The following is a 16739-nucleotide window of genomic DNA, read 5'->3' as shown; positions in this document are numbered from 1 at the left end:
AGTGTGGAGATACAACTCTCAACTGATGGTATACCTGTAGTCCTGTATTGTCTGTAATATGATGTAGAATTAATAAATTCATTTAAAGATCTTGCTTATTCTAACCACTCTATTTAGCTCAATATGGGTGACTGAACTCACAGTTTGATCCAAAGTATGTTCTGCTCCATCCTAAACAACAACAATAATCAACAAAATTTTAGATTAATAAGGCTTTGACTCCATCATCCTTAATCAATTTTATAATCTTTGGTAACTGTGTTCAGAGGAATAAAGCCAGGGTGGTGGGGGGTTTTGATCATAAGCGAGATGCTTAAACAATTTTATTCAGATTCAGAAAACTTAATTTATCCCTGTGGGACAATTCATGGTGCAGAGAACGGGTCAGTTATTTAAAAAAAAGGTTACAACATACTACAAGTTAAGAACATTTACAGGATGTAATTACATTATTTCACTGAGTATTTTAGAATTTAAAAAATAGTGCATACTCTGTAATAGTCCTTGTGGGGTACAGATAGCTAAACCATCATGGGGATTACAGCATGGGGGACAAAGGAGGTTCTCCTTCTGTGGGTCCTGTTGGCCCGACACCATAGCCTGCAGCTGGATGTCAACCTTTGGAATGCTGGCAAGAGAGCGTGGTAAGTGTCTTTCGGTATCTGAGCAGTCACGCTGTGAACTTGCTACTCATAAACAGTAGTCAGGGAGCGAGTTGGGAGTAGGGATCCAGGAGCACACCTGGACTGTACCGTGTCAGCAGGTTTTCTCCTGCGGGTTGATGCAATGGTACCGGCAGAGCACTGAGAACGACATGATAGGTTCAATAAAGTGTGAAAGAATTTCAGCTGGATCTTGTTGCTGACATAGGAGTTCAACTTCCTCAGTAGGTACATCATCTGGTGGTATTTGCTCAGGGTCACCTCTGTACTGGAGGAGACCTCCGGTGGTCATCTGGTCATCAAAGATGGTCTTCAGGTATTTTTACTTTGTGGCAGTCTCAACTGGTGACACGTGGATAGCTTGTCTCATTAAGGCCAGGAGTGAGATGGAGCCTTTCCCAGCTGACTTTGGGAGTCACACCCTGATCTGGATGCCAGTAAATCGCGGAACACATATTGCGCAGCAAACAAACATCCCGGCTTATTATGTAGGTACCACTTATCTATGAAGTCAAACATAACTTCTTATCGAAAGTATCACTAAAAGAGATGTTTTCCAGTTTACACTGCTTGTTTAAAATATACATCTTGGGTTCTTATTCTTAAAAGTCAATAGAATAATGCTTTGAAATAGTGAGATGTCAAGAAGGTCTGTACTCAAAAGCCTATTATTTTTATTACAAACTACTAATTTAATTGTATCTACTTGTATTGTTGCTGTTGATATTGTATCACTTTAAGATTTTATACAAATTAATTTCAATGAGAGACGTAAAACATGTTCCTCTTAATGCCACCGATTTGTTTTAAGACTACTTACATTTACTCATCTGTAATGTGAAGACACATTTTTCTATCAAATCTTACTAAATGGCTACTTCAGCTTTGACTTCATTGGATTTGGCCCCTCTCCAAAACTGCTTGAGACAATTCTCCAATAAGACTCGATTGCACATCACCTCAAATATCTGCCTTTCGAGACAAGGAATTTAACTTCAGTCTTACAAAGTACAACAATTTTTAAGGACCTTTAATGACTGTTTTGCACTAATTGCTATTTGAAGCGGTTTCTTTCATCATTTTTAAGTCTACTGTGAAGAATTCGGGTATTAAAATTAAAAATATAACAAGTACATTATACAGTTTTTTAGGTTGGTGAAAAGGCTGATTAATGCACTAAACAGATAAACAAACACCAATATAGATTTAGAATTAGAATCTTTATTGCCATTGCTTGATTCTTTTACTACACCCTGTCAGGTAATAATAACACAAATCTAAGGGTAAAACAATGAAATAAAATCTCTCGGCATGAAAGGTCATAAATAGCATCTGACAAGGCATGCCAAGACTAAAACTGACTTTGTGGCTATTGTCATAGTAAACTATTCAAATCCACTATGACGTCATCATTTATCCTCCCTGTTGACAGAAATAGACTATATTTATTTCTCAAGAAAATCATCAAAACCCTTCAGTGAGTAAAGACGTGCTGAAGAAATATGCAGATAATATAAAATATTAAACCCGCTGCCATGAAAGACACCCGTTCTGGGGCTGCAAGAGAAGAGAGATGCAAGACTGATGTTAGACACTGGGCAGGGTCATTCACATTCAAGAACATTTTCATGTAGCATTTGTCCTCATTAGGATTGTAGGTGAGCTGGAGCCTATTGCAGCTGACTTGGGACATGGGCAATGTACACCTCAAAATGGTTGCGCAATCGTAGGACACATTAATGTCACCATTCACATTCACACCTAGGACATTTTAGAATCTTCACTGAACCTAACATGCATGTCTTTGGAATGAGGGAGGAAGCTGGAGTACCTGGAGAAAACCCATGCAAACGTGGGGAGAACATGCAAACTCCACACAGGTGGGCCCGATTAAGGAAGAAGTTCCAAATTCCCTCTCGTATCATGGTGAAAACATGGAAATGAGGTGCGTCTTCAAGATTCATCTTACCCCTTGAGGTGCTGGTGACTTCTCCAACAGCTGCAGTTGTAGGAGCTTCAGTCTGTCCTGTTGCACCAGTGACAACACTTGTCGTCGAAGCTGGCGTGGTGGTTACCACAAGGCTCACAGGCCCTGACCTGACAGTGAAGGCCTTGTTCAGCGTGTTGGCAGCCACTCTATTAAACAAGCCCTGGTTGCAACGCCTCGCGCACTCATGAGAGGGAAGGAAGGCGATGCACAAATCCAGCTCACACTCAACGTACATCTGTGTGACACGAGAGATAAAGGTATGGGGAAAGGTAAAAAAAAAATTAAAAATGAAAATAATTTACAAAATTATCGTTTTGTGATGCCCACATTTGTAAATAATTGTTAGAATGTTAAAAAGGATTAAATTAAATGTGTACCTCGTACCATTGCTTTTGACAAAATGCAATTGTTTTTATTGAACAGTGCCCTCCACAAAACAAACAATACCAGCCATCATATTCCTAAACCCAAAAACAATTGTAAAAATATAACAATTGCCGGAACCACATTTGATCAATTCATATTATTTTGATGTTCAGCTGCAACGGCAATTGCATGTACGGTATGAAATGGCTCCAAGCTAATGGGCACAGCATTTATAAAGATGTACATGCCACTTCTACTAATCAGATGGATTAAAAGGAAAATTTAGCAGGTCAATACTGGTCAAGAGACTACAGTAAAGTGGTGCCTTGAGAAATGAGTTTAATTCATTCCATGGCCACACTCATAACTCAGAACACTCATATCTCAAATCATCTTTAACCAGTGAAATGAATGGAAATGCGATCGATCTGTTTCAGCCTCCCCCCAAAACAAGGAAAAATGTTTGTAATTTATTTTTTAATGAGAAAAATAACACTATAATATCATCAAATTCTGAAGTAATGTCCTAAGTAATTCTATCGAAAAACACGAAAAACTGAACCAAATCCCGATTATATTGTATTCATCAATCATTTCATTTCAGGGGTCGAATTGAATGATCTGTTTGAAAAAGCAGAGGTGGCCTGCATCCTCAAGAGATGTTTAAAGGGGAGGTCAACCCAAACATATTTTTACAAGAATATGTTCTATGCAGGCCCACACTAGCCCACAGCTCACCTGTTTTCTGAAGCTGAGCCATGATTGGTTGTTATCTGAGCCCTGAGACATGGTGATGTCATTTTCAGTCGACAGAAGGGACAAAATGGCCGTCCCCAGAGATGGCTAAAAACGGGTGGACTAACTCATATTCCACAAACACAATATTAATCAGAATGCTTTGTCTCAACTAGTGGGTCTGCACAGAACATATTTTTGAAAAAAATATGTTTGGGTTGACTTCCTCTTCCACTTTAAGGCAGGAAAAAAAACAATTGTCGAAATATGACTCAGGTCATTATTTCCAAAGGGTGACGATCATATACTTTATAAAAACATACAGCAATTACATAATAAAATATAATCACACATTTAAAAAAATTGTCAACACTTTCTACTTGAATTTTGCTGCTCATTCTAGTGTGTGCGCGCCTTGGCCACCGGGGATCAGTATAGGAGATGTACGGATATACCGTCCTCGAGGTTCAGCTGCTCTCTCGGCTTCTCAGTACGGCAGTAATATTTGTCTGTCTTTGCTGAATATAAAGAATATATGCCTGCTTGTATTCTTATACTTTTACTTCTTCTTGCTTCTCCCCAAACTGCCCCTTGTAGCTGGGTTATTGCATCAGGGACATGCTCCACTTGAGGAACACCGGCTTCTGGAAGTTGGCGCTGGCCTCTTCGGCCTCAGGAAGTCACCGGCTGCGGAGAATATGCTCTCCACGGCAGCGGAGCTAGGGACAGGGGTGTTGCTCCTTGGGGAAGAGGGCTTCCCACAGGGGCTTCCATTGTTATTGTATTGTTAATTACTGTAAACGAATATGAATACCTTTATTGTCATTGTGCTCAGAGTACAACGAGATTGGGTTGCTTCCCCTCTTCAGTGCAACAGATAACAATAAAATAAAATAGGATAAAATAACATTGTGCAAATGTGCAGTAGATAGAATCAGCTTGCGGAAGACAACTTCTTCATTACGAAAGCCAGCAGGCTACTGATATGACGCACGACGGTCACACAAAAATTCAGTAGTGTGTACAGGTCTAACGCCCCAATGTGTGCTACAAAACATTATTTGCCGTCTTTGTTTTTCGGGCTAATGGCGGTCCGGTTGACGGCTGAAAATTGCTTCCATCAGATTTGACACCATCAGTGTTTCAAAGTTTCCGTTAGTCGTCAGTCCGCCAGCAAAACGGGCGTCCGTCAGTGACAAATTGATTGACCTTTCATTGTTACTGACGGAGTGGCCATCACTGCTAATTATATCTGCCAAACCGCCGCTTGTTGTGAAGTGAGTTCCTCACATGCTACCTTAAGGCCCTGATACACCAAAACGAGAGCTGATTTGCTAGCTAACAGCCAATCAGAGTGACCAAATGCCACGACTGGCGACGCCGATTCAACATGCGTAAACGCCCCAAGACGCTTACAGACGGGTTAGGACACTACGACGGTGGCCACTACACCAATCAGACGGCGCTTAAAGACGCAACGACGCTTAACGACCTCCGACGTCGGTTTGGTGTATCAGGGCCTTTACAGCCGTCTCATTTCAAGTTTGCGCTCGCAAGTCAAAGCCTGCCCATCTCGAAAAACTCACATGTCAAGGCACCACTGTAAATGCCTGAAGAAAGCAAAGAGAAAGTGCAATTATAAAACAAAAGTACAAACCATATTTTGTACTGTAACCAGGTTGGACAAATCAAGGCGAAAGATTCTTGCATTGCTTGATGCTCTAATCTCTTTTGTTGTGTTTGAAACTTTGCATCTGGAAAGAGAAATTGTGACAGCGTTCAAAGGAATTATTTCAGATCGGCAACCCACACAGGTCACAGTACTGTATGTGATTCAGGAGTTATACAGGTAGTTCATTGAAGTCACGTGTTACTGACCCATTCTCTAAAATGGTGCGGCTTTCGGCAAAGTCACCCGTCTCAGACTGCACACAGCGTTTAATGCTAAACTCAGCTCGATCCAGAGTCGTGTTGGAAAGCAAATAGAGGTCCAGCTCTTTGATCCTGGACCCCAGTTGTTGTTGGAAAGCACGGATATGACGTACTTGCGCTGAATCCTGCTGCAATGGTCCTGGCAAAAGAGCAAGGGGGACGAACTGTGGACGGTCTGTGAAAATGGCCATCGGCCCCTCTCCTGGCAAGTGAACTTCGAGCCAAACATCGTCATTTTCAAAGGCTGTTGTGGGCAGGGTGATGTTAAAATTTGGGCCTCTGGCTTGGACTTCAGGGACGCGGCAGGCCAGCGGGAGGATGAGGGAGGGATGACGGCTGATCATGGAAAAAGGACGCACACTTTTCAAGGTGTTGGTGTAGACCATCTCTGAGCCAGAGTGCTGGAAAAGAGGATGAGGATGGCTTGCAACGTTATATATTAGTGAGATCGAATAAAAAGTAAAAAAAAACAAAAAAAACAACAACAACAACAAAGAATCACTGCAGCCTTTTACCACAGTTTTGGTGCCACAGCCATCTAAAGCAATGCGTGCCGTAAGATGAGTGTCATTGAAGATGACGGGACAAGCAGGGCTGTTGAGCTGCAGCTCAGTCAGGTTGATATTGCTCAGTGAGCCAACAGGAAGCACCAGTGTCATCGCTGTCTTGTTACAATTCAGCTCTGGAGGCAGACAACAACATATTCTCAGGCTCACCCGCAAACAAATGGCGGAGTTTCAACAATTCAATCAGAAAAAAAAAAAGGGGCGGGAGTTCTCATAACCTGTTCCATCGGGAAGGGTCCTCAATTCTCCTGCAATGAACAAGAGAAGCACCTTTAAATACACGCTATTGCTGAAAATGATAATTATGATAAGAATAATAACCTTACTTTGGTAGAGCCACACACAGCGAGGCTCTGACTGCAAACTGGAAAGTCAAGAAGTATAAATGTGAAATGACAACAACCATGCAATTAACTGATGTGTCTTTACTAGTGTCTTTGTGTGTATATTATTATTATCATTATCATTATTTTATCCATCTGTATCTATCGACTTCTGTGTCGATATAACTTAGAGCAGTGGTCCCCAACCTTTTTTCTGCCGCGGACCGGTGTTGTGCCAAATTGTCCTATGTATGGGATGGGGGGGCATTGGGGTTGGGCTGGCAGTAATGGCTTGAAGGTGTGCAGTGCGACAATAATAAACACAAATCCAGTTTCTTTTTTTTCCCCCACCAATATAAGTCTTTTTAGCCTTAGCAATGCAGTTAGCGTGACGCGCTCAAGGCACATTTGTTGACAAATTGGTTTTGAAGGCTTCATTGACACACTGGAGAGGAGCTCGCCGCATTTTGTGCAAAGCGGGCTTCGTTCGTGCGTGGTAATCACCTGTCACCCTGAATGGCGGGGCCCAATGTATACTTTGTAAGTCACCTTGCGTTATGGTTGGACAAACATTAGTATAGTACATATATTGCGAATTGTGATAACATTTACTTTTGATTTAATCTTTGAAGATAAGTCATATTGACAGTATGTGCAGACATTATTCTACACGGTCAGAATAAATGGTTGAAGGAAGGAACTTTTGTCATCTTTCTCTCCCTGTTGGTGTGCTCTGGTGAAATCTGACTCCTACAAGAGTGGCGGCATCAGTTCAGTTTACATACCTCATGGAATTGGCGACAAAGCAGATAGGAAGAACACGGGACAGAGTGTTTTCCCCACGCACCCAGGACATGAAAAGTTGTGACATGGCACCAATTGAAGTGAAGCCATACTTGATGAGCCCAGGCTGGCCGACAACAGCTATTTCTGAAACACTGCAAGCACAGTGAGGACCATTGCAATTGAAATTGCTGCTCACACAACTCAAAGAATGTGTAACACAATAAGACTTTTTGTACGCATCATCGATGATGCTAAACAGATGAAGTGCATTGTCAACATGCCATTGATATTATTTTTTTTCCCTCATTCCACTGTTTCATTTTGTGCAGGCCTATAAGGGTGAGGCCTTTAATAGTTCCAGACAGTGTCACCTTTAGGCAGGTCCAGTGCACCAGAAGTGCTGTGAATAGGTTTCAAAATAAGAACACTAACAGGGAGTGAAGTGTTAGCTGTCTTAATCTTGCTGTCTTAAAAGCGTTTGGGAAACGTGCCTTGTTAAAGTGAAAAATCAACCCAAACACATTTTTTTCAAGAATATGTTCCCAGCAGGCCCACTAGGTGAAGAACGGCATTCTGATATTGCTTTTGTGGAATATCAGTTAAGCAGCAAAATCCACCCCTTTTTAGCCATCTCAGGGGGCGGCCATTTTGTCAATACTGTCGACTGAAAATGACATCACAACAGCTCGCTCAGGGAACGACCAATCACAACTGACCTCAGGCAGGGCGTGTTTTTGTCAGTGTTTTTTGTGGCTTCCTGCATGTGGCATTATTCATGGTATTATATGTGTTTAACCACTAGAGGGCAGACTATGCCTGTGCAATGTTACAGGAGTGTTGCAGGGAACATGGAAAGTGTTGTGCACTGTGCAGGCAGGTAAAGGCGGCTCCGTGGTATCGCATAAAAAGAACAGTGGTCTTGCTTTTTAAAAGAATCCAACAGAACACGTCAGTCGGTACTTGACCTGATTAGGGACGATTATAGGGACGGACGAAAAGCCACTTCCGTCATTGTTTAGTCCGTCCTTTTTAAAAGACTTCTCGTTCTCTGTCCGTCCTACAAAAATAATTTGTATGAATAAGGGCTGGAGGTCGCGGCCGGAAGGTTACCCAGGTCAAGGGTCGAGGGTCGCGGCCGGACCGGCAAAAAAGGGTCAAGTGCCCAGCTCTTGATGAATGGCAACAGGTGGATTGTTGGATTTACAGGTGAATTGGACCTTCTGTGATTTATTGGAAGAGCATTTAATTGTTCTGCCTGCCAGCCTCACACTGAGTGATGGGCCGAACGCAGAACAATTCACAGTCTTCAATTAATAATTTCCAGACCAAAAAGTGAAAATGGATTTCCTTGGCAAACCTGATGCACATTAATGTGCTGCTACACAGTAGTTGGGAATCACTGCATAACATGATGCAATGTATATAAAATTAGAAAAAGCAAAGGAAAGTAAACTGGAAGAAAATATTGAGTTGGACCCCCTTACGTAAGTATATGTGATTCTTATCAGATGATTTACATTTGTTTTGTGGGAGTGAGATTTTCTTCTCTGCTAAAAACAAACAAACAAACAAACAAACAAACAAACTAACTGTACAGATTAGCATATCATGCAAACACTGATTTTGTTGGTGTCACCAGCAAAACAAAAATCCAACCCTTCAGTCAATGGACAACCCACTCCACTTACTGAGCTACAGCTATCCAACAAGACCGTGGCCCTGCTGGTAGCAGGTGATAGCTGGTGACATCACCAGCTGGTTTCTTGCTTGTGTCACCCAGTCAGTAGATTGGGCTGTTCTCTGACAGAAGGGTTGGTTGTTCGAGTCCCGGCTGTCTTTGTTATGTTTATATAGAATTATTAGACAGACAGTTGAATTACAGCAATAGTGTAAGGAATTCATGGATTAATTAATATAGTGTAAGCAACTCATAGATTAAGAAGTGTTCAACAAGACTCAATTCACTGCAGTGGACAACTGATGCAAAAATAAAATACAAAAATACAATAGAACAGAAATAATGATCGTAAAAGACAGACCTCTCTTTTTGAGACATGAAGGCAGCCTCAAACTTCACCTCCTCGAATGGCAGGACATTCAAAGTTGCATGTTTTCTTGGGGTTTTTGCTGTGGCCACAGGCTCATCGGTACAGCTAGAGGATGACTGTTCCACTAGAGATGAATAGAAGCACACCAGTTACAGTACATAATATGTAACTCGGGTAGACAACAACGTAACCAAGAGAAGTGTCTTATTGTTTCGGTATAAACAAAAAAACAAACTGGACAACAATAGGTCACAGTATTAAGATTTCACTCCATAGTGACAATCAGTTGCATTTTCAGACACACCAGTGAGGGACAGGTGCACCGGAATGGAGCTGAGGGGTTGGCTCTCACTGGTTTGGCTCACTTTGGGGGTAGGAATGTAGTCCTCTGCCATCATGTAGATGGAATACTGCCCAACTGGCGCGTTTCCAGTAAATGTCAAAGAACATGCATCCTAGCAAATTAGAGATATAATGTGTGAAAAAGACAGGTGGGCAAGGTTGAAATGATTGATTTCACTTTGTCTTTTAAATGTCCATTCGAAAATGACATATACCACGTACACATTGTATACTTAGCCATTTTATGAAGTGCAGTCCAAGTGGAGTAGCCTATCCCATCTTAAACAACACTATACTGTCTGTACACTCTCTTTAACAGAGTAACATTGAGTACACTAGTGTATACGAATAATATACATACAATAAAGTCTATTTGGAACGTCACTGTGCCCATTTTCCTGAACAGATGACATGTTTCAATATAGAATAATCATGTACCAGCGGTGTGCAAAAGCCTACATAGATTTTGTTTTTGTATGTTATATTGACCGCATATATCTGAACTATCCCTCAGAATCACACATACATCCACCATGGTCAAACTTAAAATAGTAGAGATAAACATAATAACAAACAATAATATAATAATTAACAGGAGTGCCTTATTTGTTTGTTTGTCTGTATATTTTTTGTAAGATACAAGTACTTCACGAAAAATGAACAGTTGGGCTACTATGACTGCGTAGTGGTAGTTTTATTGATGCCATAGTGACTCAAACACTAAAAAAAAAAAATTGGAATATTATACACACCAAAATGTAATCTCCTCTTCCCAATTGACCCACCCATCAATCCTGTAGATATTATTGTTTGTATATTTTGTGTAATCCTGAAAACAGTCTATCTGTCCGGCTATTTTGAACTAATATACTCTGAAATAGTTAAGCTCATTAAATTGACAAAGTGGTGACCTGTACATTAATACTCTTTTCACCAAGGAAAACATACACTGAGTTCAATATTTAAGTTGCACAGACCTCATACAGCTCAACAAAAGAGTGTGGAGTACAGTTGAGACACTCCTTTTGTTCTTCCGCTGCAAAACGGCATCGTACCCTGTCACCATCCAGGTCTTTCACTGACAGTTGGATATGGTGAGGGCAGTTCTCACGGACCCTGCTCCCAGAAGTCAAAAAGTCAATCTTCAAAAATATTGCAAATGTCCCATTTGAGATTAAAGAGGTACTTTTAGCATTATTCGTGATGGTTATCTGTGTGAGTGTGTGTATATTACCTTATTGGAGGAGGTAGTGCAACATAAGCAGGGTGATTGAGTTTCCCAGAGTTTGCACGCACATGTGGCCCTGACTTCATTGAAACATAAAAGGTGGTGCTGGAGCTAAAAAGAAAAGGCCAAAGAGCTGAAAATGTGAATAACATGAAATTAAATGACAGGAACATACAAGCTGGCAGTCTTATTCAGTCTGTAGTTTTTAACACTACAAAGAAAAAGGCAGTGATGTATCAGTTAATTGAGGAAAACAGATTGAGGTCTCGTACTTCAAACTGATTGTGCTATTGTAGTTACTGGGGACTACCTGCTCCCACTGGCGAACACACCAGCCTGAGCCGGGTTTCGCACCACTGAAGGGGGAATAGGCTTTGTGAAGGGTGCAGTTGACGCCTTCAGTACACAGTCCAGTTAATGGGGGGCATGGATTGGATGCAATTACAGTGAAATGAGCTCTCACCTGCAAAAATCAAAGAGGAAAAACAATGTCAGCTTTTTTTGTTTTTTTGTTTTACCAACATTTCATGTCAAGACAGTGTTCTTCATATTCAAGTATTGTTTGAATTTTAAAAAAAGTTTGAATTTATTGTAATTGGCTTATTTGAACAGAAACAAAAACTACGAAACAGCATAAATAATTTGTGGAGGGTAGGAAGAAAGAAATTTCGTTTGGATCCAGATAACACTGCAAATCCCAGATGTTTTTTAATTTTTGCGAGAATTGCCAGACTTAACAATACATTACACCTTAATAATGGACCATAGGCAGACGGCTGCATTCAACTAAATGCCATTCTAGTCAAGTCTGATTAGTTTAGTTTAGGCTATCTTGAAGGTTTTGACGGTAGAAAATTTAAACAATGTCCAGAAAAATAAGTCTGATATAGCTAGAAATACAGATAGGAACCTCCACACCAAAATGTTCAAGAAAAATATACTTCAAAAGTAAATCTAAAATGCAAATTTCAAATCAGTGCACATCCAAAGTGAGTAACAAGCAATATTAAAATGCTACTAAATCCATCAAACATTTTACGATGTAAAAGTGAGAGAGTGGAAGGATTATTCACTTCATATTGTCATGGAAAAACGTTTGAATTTGGAATTTGAAACAGCTTTGGGGGTTTTGCTGTAGTTGAACTGAAATACTGTAGGTTATAAAAAGTAACCAACAAGGTTGCATAACCACCATTTTAAAGATTAGGTGACAGATTCCGAAAGAATTAATGACAGAATACCAGTGTCACTGCCTATATTTAAAAAAAAAAAGGGGGGGGGGTAGTGCAAATATTGCCCACCGATTGCCCTCCATCACTTTGCAGGGGCACAACATGGACTGTGAACCCCACGGAGGCGGCCTCACAGGCTGGCTCTATCCAGAAAAGAGCCAGCCTCTGCAACACCATTGCCAATGTCAGTCTGTCAATCATCTCAGCTCCTCATTCATTCAGCATTGTTACACCTATAGAAAACACATAGAGCAGATGTTTTGACAGTCGGAATCCATCACAGCATGATATACTGTAAGTGGTACTTTGCAATGTGCCTTTGTATAAAGACATGCTGTAAATCGAAAACTAACACATAAAAAAAGTTGTTATTTGATAACTGCCAAGTGGTGATACAAATGCTACAGAATGTGACAATTTTTCACCTGAAAATGCACAAGGAATGACTGTGTGTTGATGAATGACACGAATGTACGAGACAGGAGCCGGTATTTCTGAAAGTCAAGCGCATACGAATGCAAATTATGACATGACATGGCCACCGTATTAGAGTTCAAAATGCTGAAAAAACAAACAAAAAAACAAACAAACAAACAAAAAAAGATCATATAAGGGACATCAACTCATTAAAATACTACATTTTCTTTCACAGACAGTAAGTGTTGTTGAATGAAACCAAGAAGCATCAAAATGCAGCAGAGAGAGCGTTACCTGCTCTTTGACGAGAAGCATACACAGTGCATTAAATTGACAAAGTGGTGACACAAGCTGTGCACAATGATGTTTGTTCCATCATTTGGACACTTTCCAGCAACTTGCGAGTCTGTTGATATGCACGGACCCCTTTACCTACTCATAGGCCCCGGGGCTAACCATCAAACATATGTTCACTTGGACAGTATATTGACTGATAAAGTGCGGCCGCTATGGTCCTGTCAGCTTTGATGCGTAAACAAATACACGTGGGGATCAGTCATGTGACGCCCGGAACTCTACAACGGGAACTTCCTCTACATTGGGATTGGCTGAAAATTGTCACATGTGTGATTGGCTGGCAGAAGTCACAATTGCATGATTGACTGACAATGAAAGATATGATAGAATAATGTATAATTGAACTAATGAATTGAATTAATATTAATTAGAATGCCGTATTTCTTCTAGTGGGCCTGCATAGAACATATTCTGGGAAAAAATGTTTGGGTTGACTTCTTCTTGAACAATGATCCATTCATGGTCGCCCTGTGATTGATGACCGATCGATGATCCTCTGAACTGGATAAACCGTAGCGAAAGCGTATGTGAATATTCTCATTCATCCAGGCCATTTCATTTTCAGGGAATTGAATCAATCACAATTGGGTTATTGTGGTCAGGGTTAGATGATGTGCCTCTCATCCAAGCAGGAGGCTTCATCAATTCATGCACAAGGCTGGTAAGGTTTTGATCGATTCAACCGCCTAACAAGTTCAATGTAGAGAAAGTGGATGGATGGATGGATGGATGGATGGAATCGAGGTATAAAGGTGAGCTGAAGAAAATGTGTATTGTGAGCTTTTCCAAGCCATCTATTAAGTTAATAACACGAGTTAGTGGGTGTAGTGCAGTTTTTGTGGGGATGAAGAGGAATTGCCAGACAAATTACATATCTTGCAGACGTGGTATTTGTTCCATTGACAGAGCTGCCCAAACCACATATTTAAGCAGTAAAATAAGCAACTAAGGAGCATGTAAGGTAACCTTTTAGCAGTTTGATGTGTTTGATCACTGCCTGAAACTCCCCGTCATTTTGACAGTTAGGCGTTGTTGCTCATTGTCTATTTTAACAGGCCTTTGTACTGTAGATTCAAAACCTGTCAACAGATTTAAGTAAGTGATGGAAAACTTTGGTCCGGAACATTTGTATGGAATGATCATATCATTACACAATGGAAACAGATTGAAATTAAATATTTGATTACAGCATTATGTTAGTAATATTGACACAGTACCAAAATATGTTACTGCTGCTAAATTAAAAAAAAAAAAGTGGAAATAAACTAAAACTACAGCATCCTGCATGACAGGCACATACTAGTAAAGGTTTCTTGTTTTGTTAAGAATGTGCATTAATAAAACCAACCTCCTCCTGTCACAGTTGTATTTCAATATCAGAAACATGTCAGGCAGTGAGGATAACTATTGGCTGTGTAAAGTCTCCCCCCCCACACACAATTTTATTCACAAAAGCACTTCCATTCCATGACATTGCCTGTATTGGACCTTGCACAAAGCCTTTCATTTTCTTGAAGTGCATTTCAGTCACCACCACTACTTGTAATGTGAAAGTATATGCTTCGAGGTCCTTGGAAGTCTTTTTACCATTAGAACACCAACTTTGCTATTATTATTTTAAAGGAATCCCAAAATTCTCTGTAAAATAGGTACAGGTTATACTTGCAATATTTTACATATCACTGGCATCGAGCCAAAACCTTGTACCTCCAAAATAGTCACTTTTCAGGAGACCCCCCAAAATGGCAAGTTTGTTCAACCATTTGCATTGCATTATGAAAGCGTACAATCCATCTTCAACACTTTGTATTGGTCAATAATCTGTAAAAGTAACACCCACACGTGTGGAAATAACCAATAGTATCGATTTTTGAAAAAATATCAAATTCACCAAAACGTGACTTACAAGCATTTGGCCCAACGCCAGCGATATGATTAACAAAACCGCTCACTGGAATCGCCACAAAATCAGGAAATATCATTAATGGCAGGCCAAATTATCAAACAAGTTAAAGAATTACCTTTCATAAACTCCAACGTGGCACCTAATAAAGTCTCACCTGGCATCAGTGAAGAAGTAAAAACTCCAATAGCTATAGGTCTGAACAAAAAAGGTGGAGTTTAGCAAAAAATTTGCGCTGCTAGAGAATGAAGTTAAACTGGCTGGCCCATAGGTAGTAAGAGGATTGACAAAGGCTGCATGACAGGAGGAGGGCTTACATAACTGGTATCCTTTGTTTTCCCTCAACTGATGTTGATTACGTGTTTGTCGTAAGTTGAAAACTACACATGGACAAAATTGATAGCGCCATCCCATAAAAGAAAAAAAAAAAAAAACAATGCTTACTGAAATATCTCAAATCTGACAACTCCCCCCACCCCGATTAAATATCAAAGAGGAATTCAACCCAAACATATCTTTTTCCAGAATATGTTCTAAGCAGGGTACTAGTCTAAACACGGCATTCTGATGAGAAAGCCACCCATTTTTAGCTTGCTCAGGGGGTGGCCATTTTGTCACTTCTTTTGACATCGAAGTTGCTCAGGGCTCATAACGACCAGCTTCAGAAAATAGGTGAGCCGTGATTGGTCATTATATCAGCCCTGAGCAACTTTGTCATCTTCAGTCAACAGAAGTGACAAAATGGCCGCCCCCTGAGCTGGCTAAAAGTGGGTGCATTTTGCTGCTTAACATATATTCCACAAACGCAATATTAATCAGAATGCTGTATTCCAACTAGTGGGCCTGCATAGAACCTATTCTGGAAAATATAAATAATGTTTGGGTTGACTTCCTATTTAACTAATGAAAATCAGATATTGCTTTAATTATGTGATCCATCCAACATATTAATGAAACCAGCCTGGACAAAATGGATGGCGCCTACAGCTTTTGAAGTTGTTGATCAAACCTTTTCCTAACACTCAATGAGTCTGGCACACCTGTGTACAGGTACTCTGACTCCTCTCAAGCAATCTGTTGTAGCTGTTTTAAAGGGTGTCTTCTCCTGACAGCATATTCATAAGCCTCATAAGCAATTCATGAGTGCTTTTAGCAGTGTGTTTTGGGTCACCATCTTGGAGGGAGATTTCACACACTGGGTAGAACATTTCACTTCACAATACCTATTGCACTGATTAAAGACTGTGCTAGGTTTAGCAAAGCTGCCTATGAACATCATAGAACTGTACATAAGGCAAAAACAACAAAAACCCCCCACTGAAATATGGATGCTCTTTTGTTCTGGGACTGCTTTACACTATCCAGCACTGTGTTCTGAATCCGTGTGTGGTACTGAATGAAATTCTTAACAGTCAAATGTCAGGAAGCTTGGTGTCTTGGTCGTGTGTCCTCCAACAGTTTTGAGAAGGGACCTTTCAAAGCCAGGAGAACTGAAGACGATTGCTCATGAGGTGCAAGCTAAAATACCTGTTTGCGGGTGGACAAGTCTCACCGACAATTACAAAAATAATGATAAAATAATTTTGTTGCATCTATTGCCTCGCAAGGTTGTGCAACGGAATATTAAGTATAATCATTTTTGTCCAGAACAGTCTCATCTTTTTAATGCAGTCCAGTAATTCAGTTGGACCCTAAAACAAAGTATCACAGGATTTTCATTAAATATTACGTTCATCAGTTGCAAGTTATTTCAGTGACCTTTGTGAGTTTCTTTTTCTTTCAAGGATGGGTACCAACAATTGCATCCATGTGTACAATAGTTGATTGGAACACAAGAAAGCAACACCTAAAC

At 40.3% G+C, this 16739-nt stretch overlaps 1 protein-coding gene across 5 annotated transcripts; it reads right to left on the bottom strand.

Annotated features, from left to right (window-relative positions):
* Positions 1-1896: 1896 nt before the first annotated feature.
* Positions 1897-15303, bottom strand: LOC147150347 (uncharacterized). Of its 5 annotated transcripts, none has more exons than XM_086025687.1 (16): positions 15006-15303; positions 12636-12704; positions 12280-12443; positions 11251-11441; positions 10985-11089; positions 10728-10866; positions 9713-9863; positions 9400-9532; positions 7360-7512; positions 6578-6615; positions 6470-6499; positions 6201-6367; positions 5632-6086; positions 5411-5507; positions 2632-2887; positions 1897-2219 (listed from the first exon to the last, which is right to left on the bottom strand). In XM_086025687.1, exons 3-16 carry the CDS (start codon positions 12409-12411, stop codon positions 2137-2139), a joined length of 2130 nt encoding a protein of 709 aa, XP_085881813.1. In that variant the 5' UTR covers positions 12412-12443; positions 12636-12704; positions 15006-15303; the 3' UTR covers positions 1897-2136. The 5 variants fall into 5 exon arrangements, with proteins under 5 accessions (XP_085881813.1, XP_085881812.1, XP_085881814.1 ...); XM_086025686.1 differs by lacking the exon at positions 15006-15303 and adding an exon at positions 12922-13180; XM_086025688.1 differs by lacking the exon at positions 12636-12704.
* Positions 15304-16739: the final 1436 nt, after the last annotated feature.

The sequence above is a fragment of the Filicampus tigris genome, chromosome 3 (genome assembly GCF_054856515.1).
Source record: "Filicampus tigris isolate MCC_2025a chromosome 3, RoL_Ftig_1.0, whole genome shotgun sequence".
Classification (NCBI taxonomy): domain Eukaryota; kingdom Metazoa; phylum Chordata; class Actinopteri; order Syngnathiformes; family Syngnathidae; genus Filicampus; species Filicampus tigris.
This window is presented reverse-complemented; position numbering and strand designations above follow the sequence as displayed.

What these genes read in the sequence shown, in the direction of transcription:
- LOC147150347 (XM_086025687.1), bottom strand. Translation starts at nt 12,411, where the DNA reads ATGATTGACAGACTGACATTGGCAATGGTGTTGCAGAGGCTGGCTCTT. An exon ending in GGTGCACCTGTCCCTCACTG is followed by an intron (nt 9,533 to 9,712) that starts GTGTGTCTGAAA and finishes ATTCATCTCTAG; the next exon opens with TGGAACAGTCATCCTCTAGC. An exon ending in GCTGTGGCACCAAAACTGTG is followed by an intron (nt 6,087 to 6,200) that starts GTAAAAGGCTGC and finishes CCTCTTTTCCAG; the next exon opens with CACTCTGGCTCAGAGATGGT.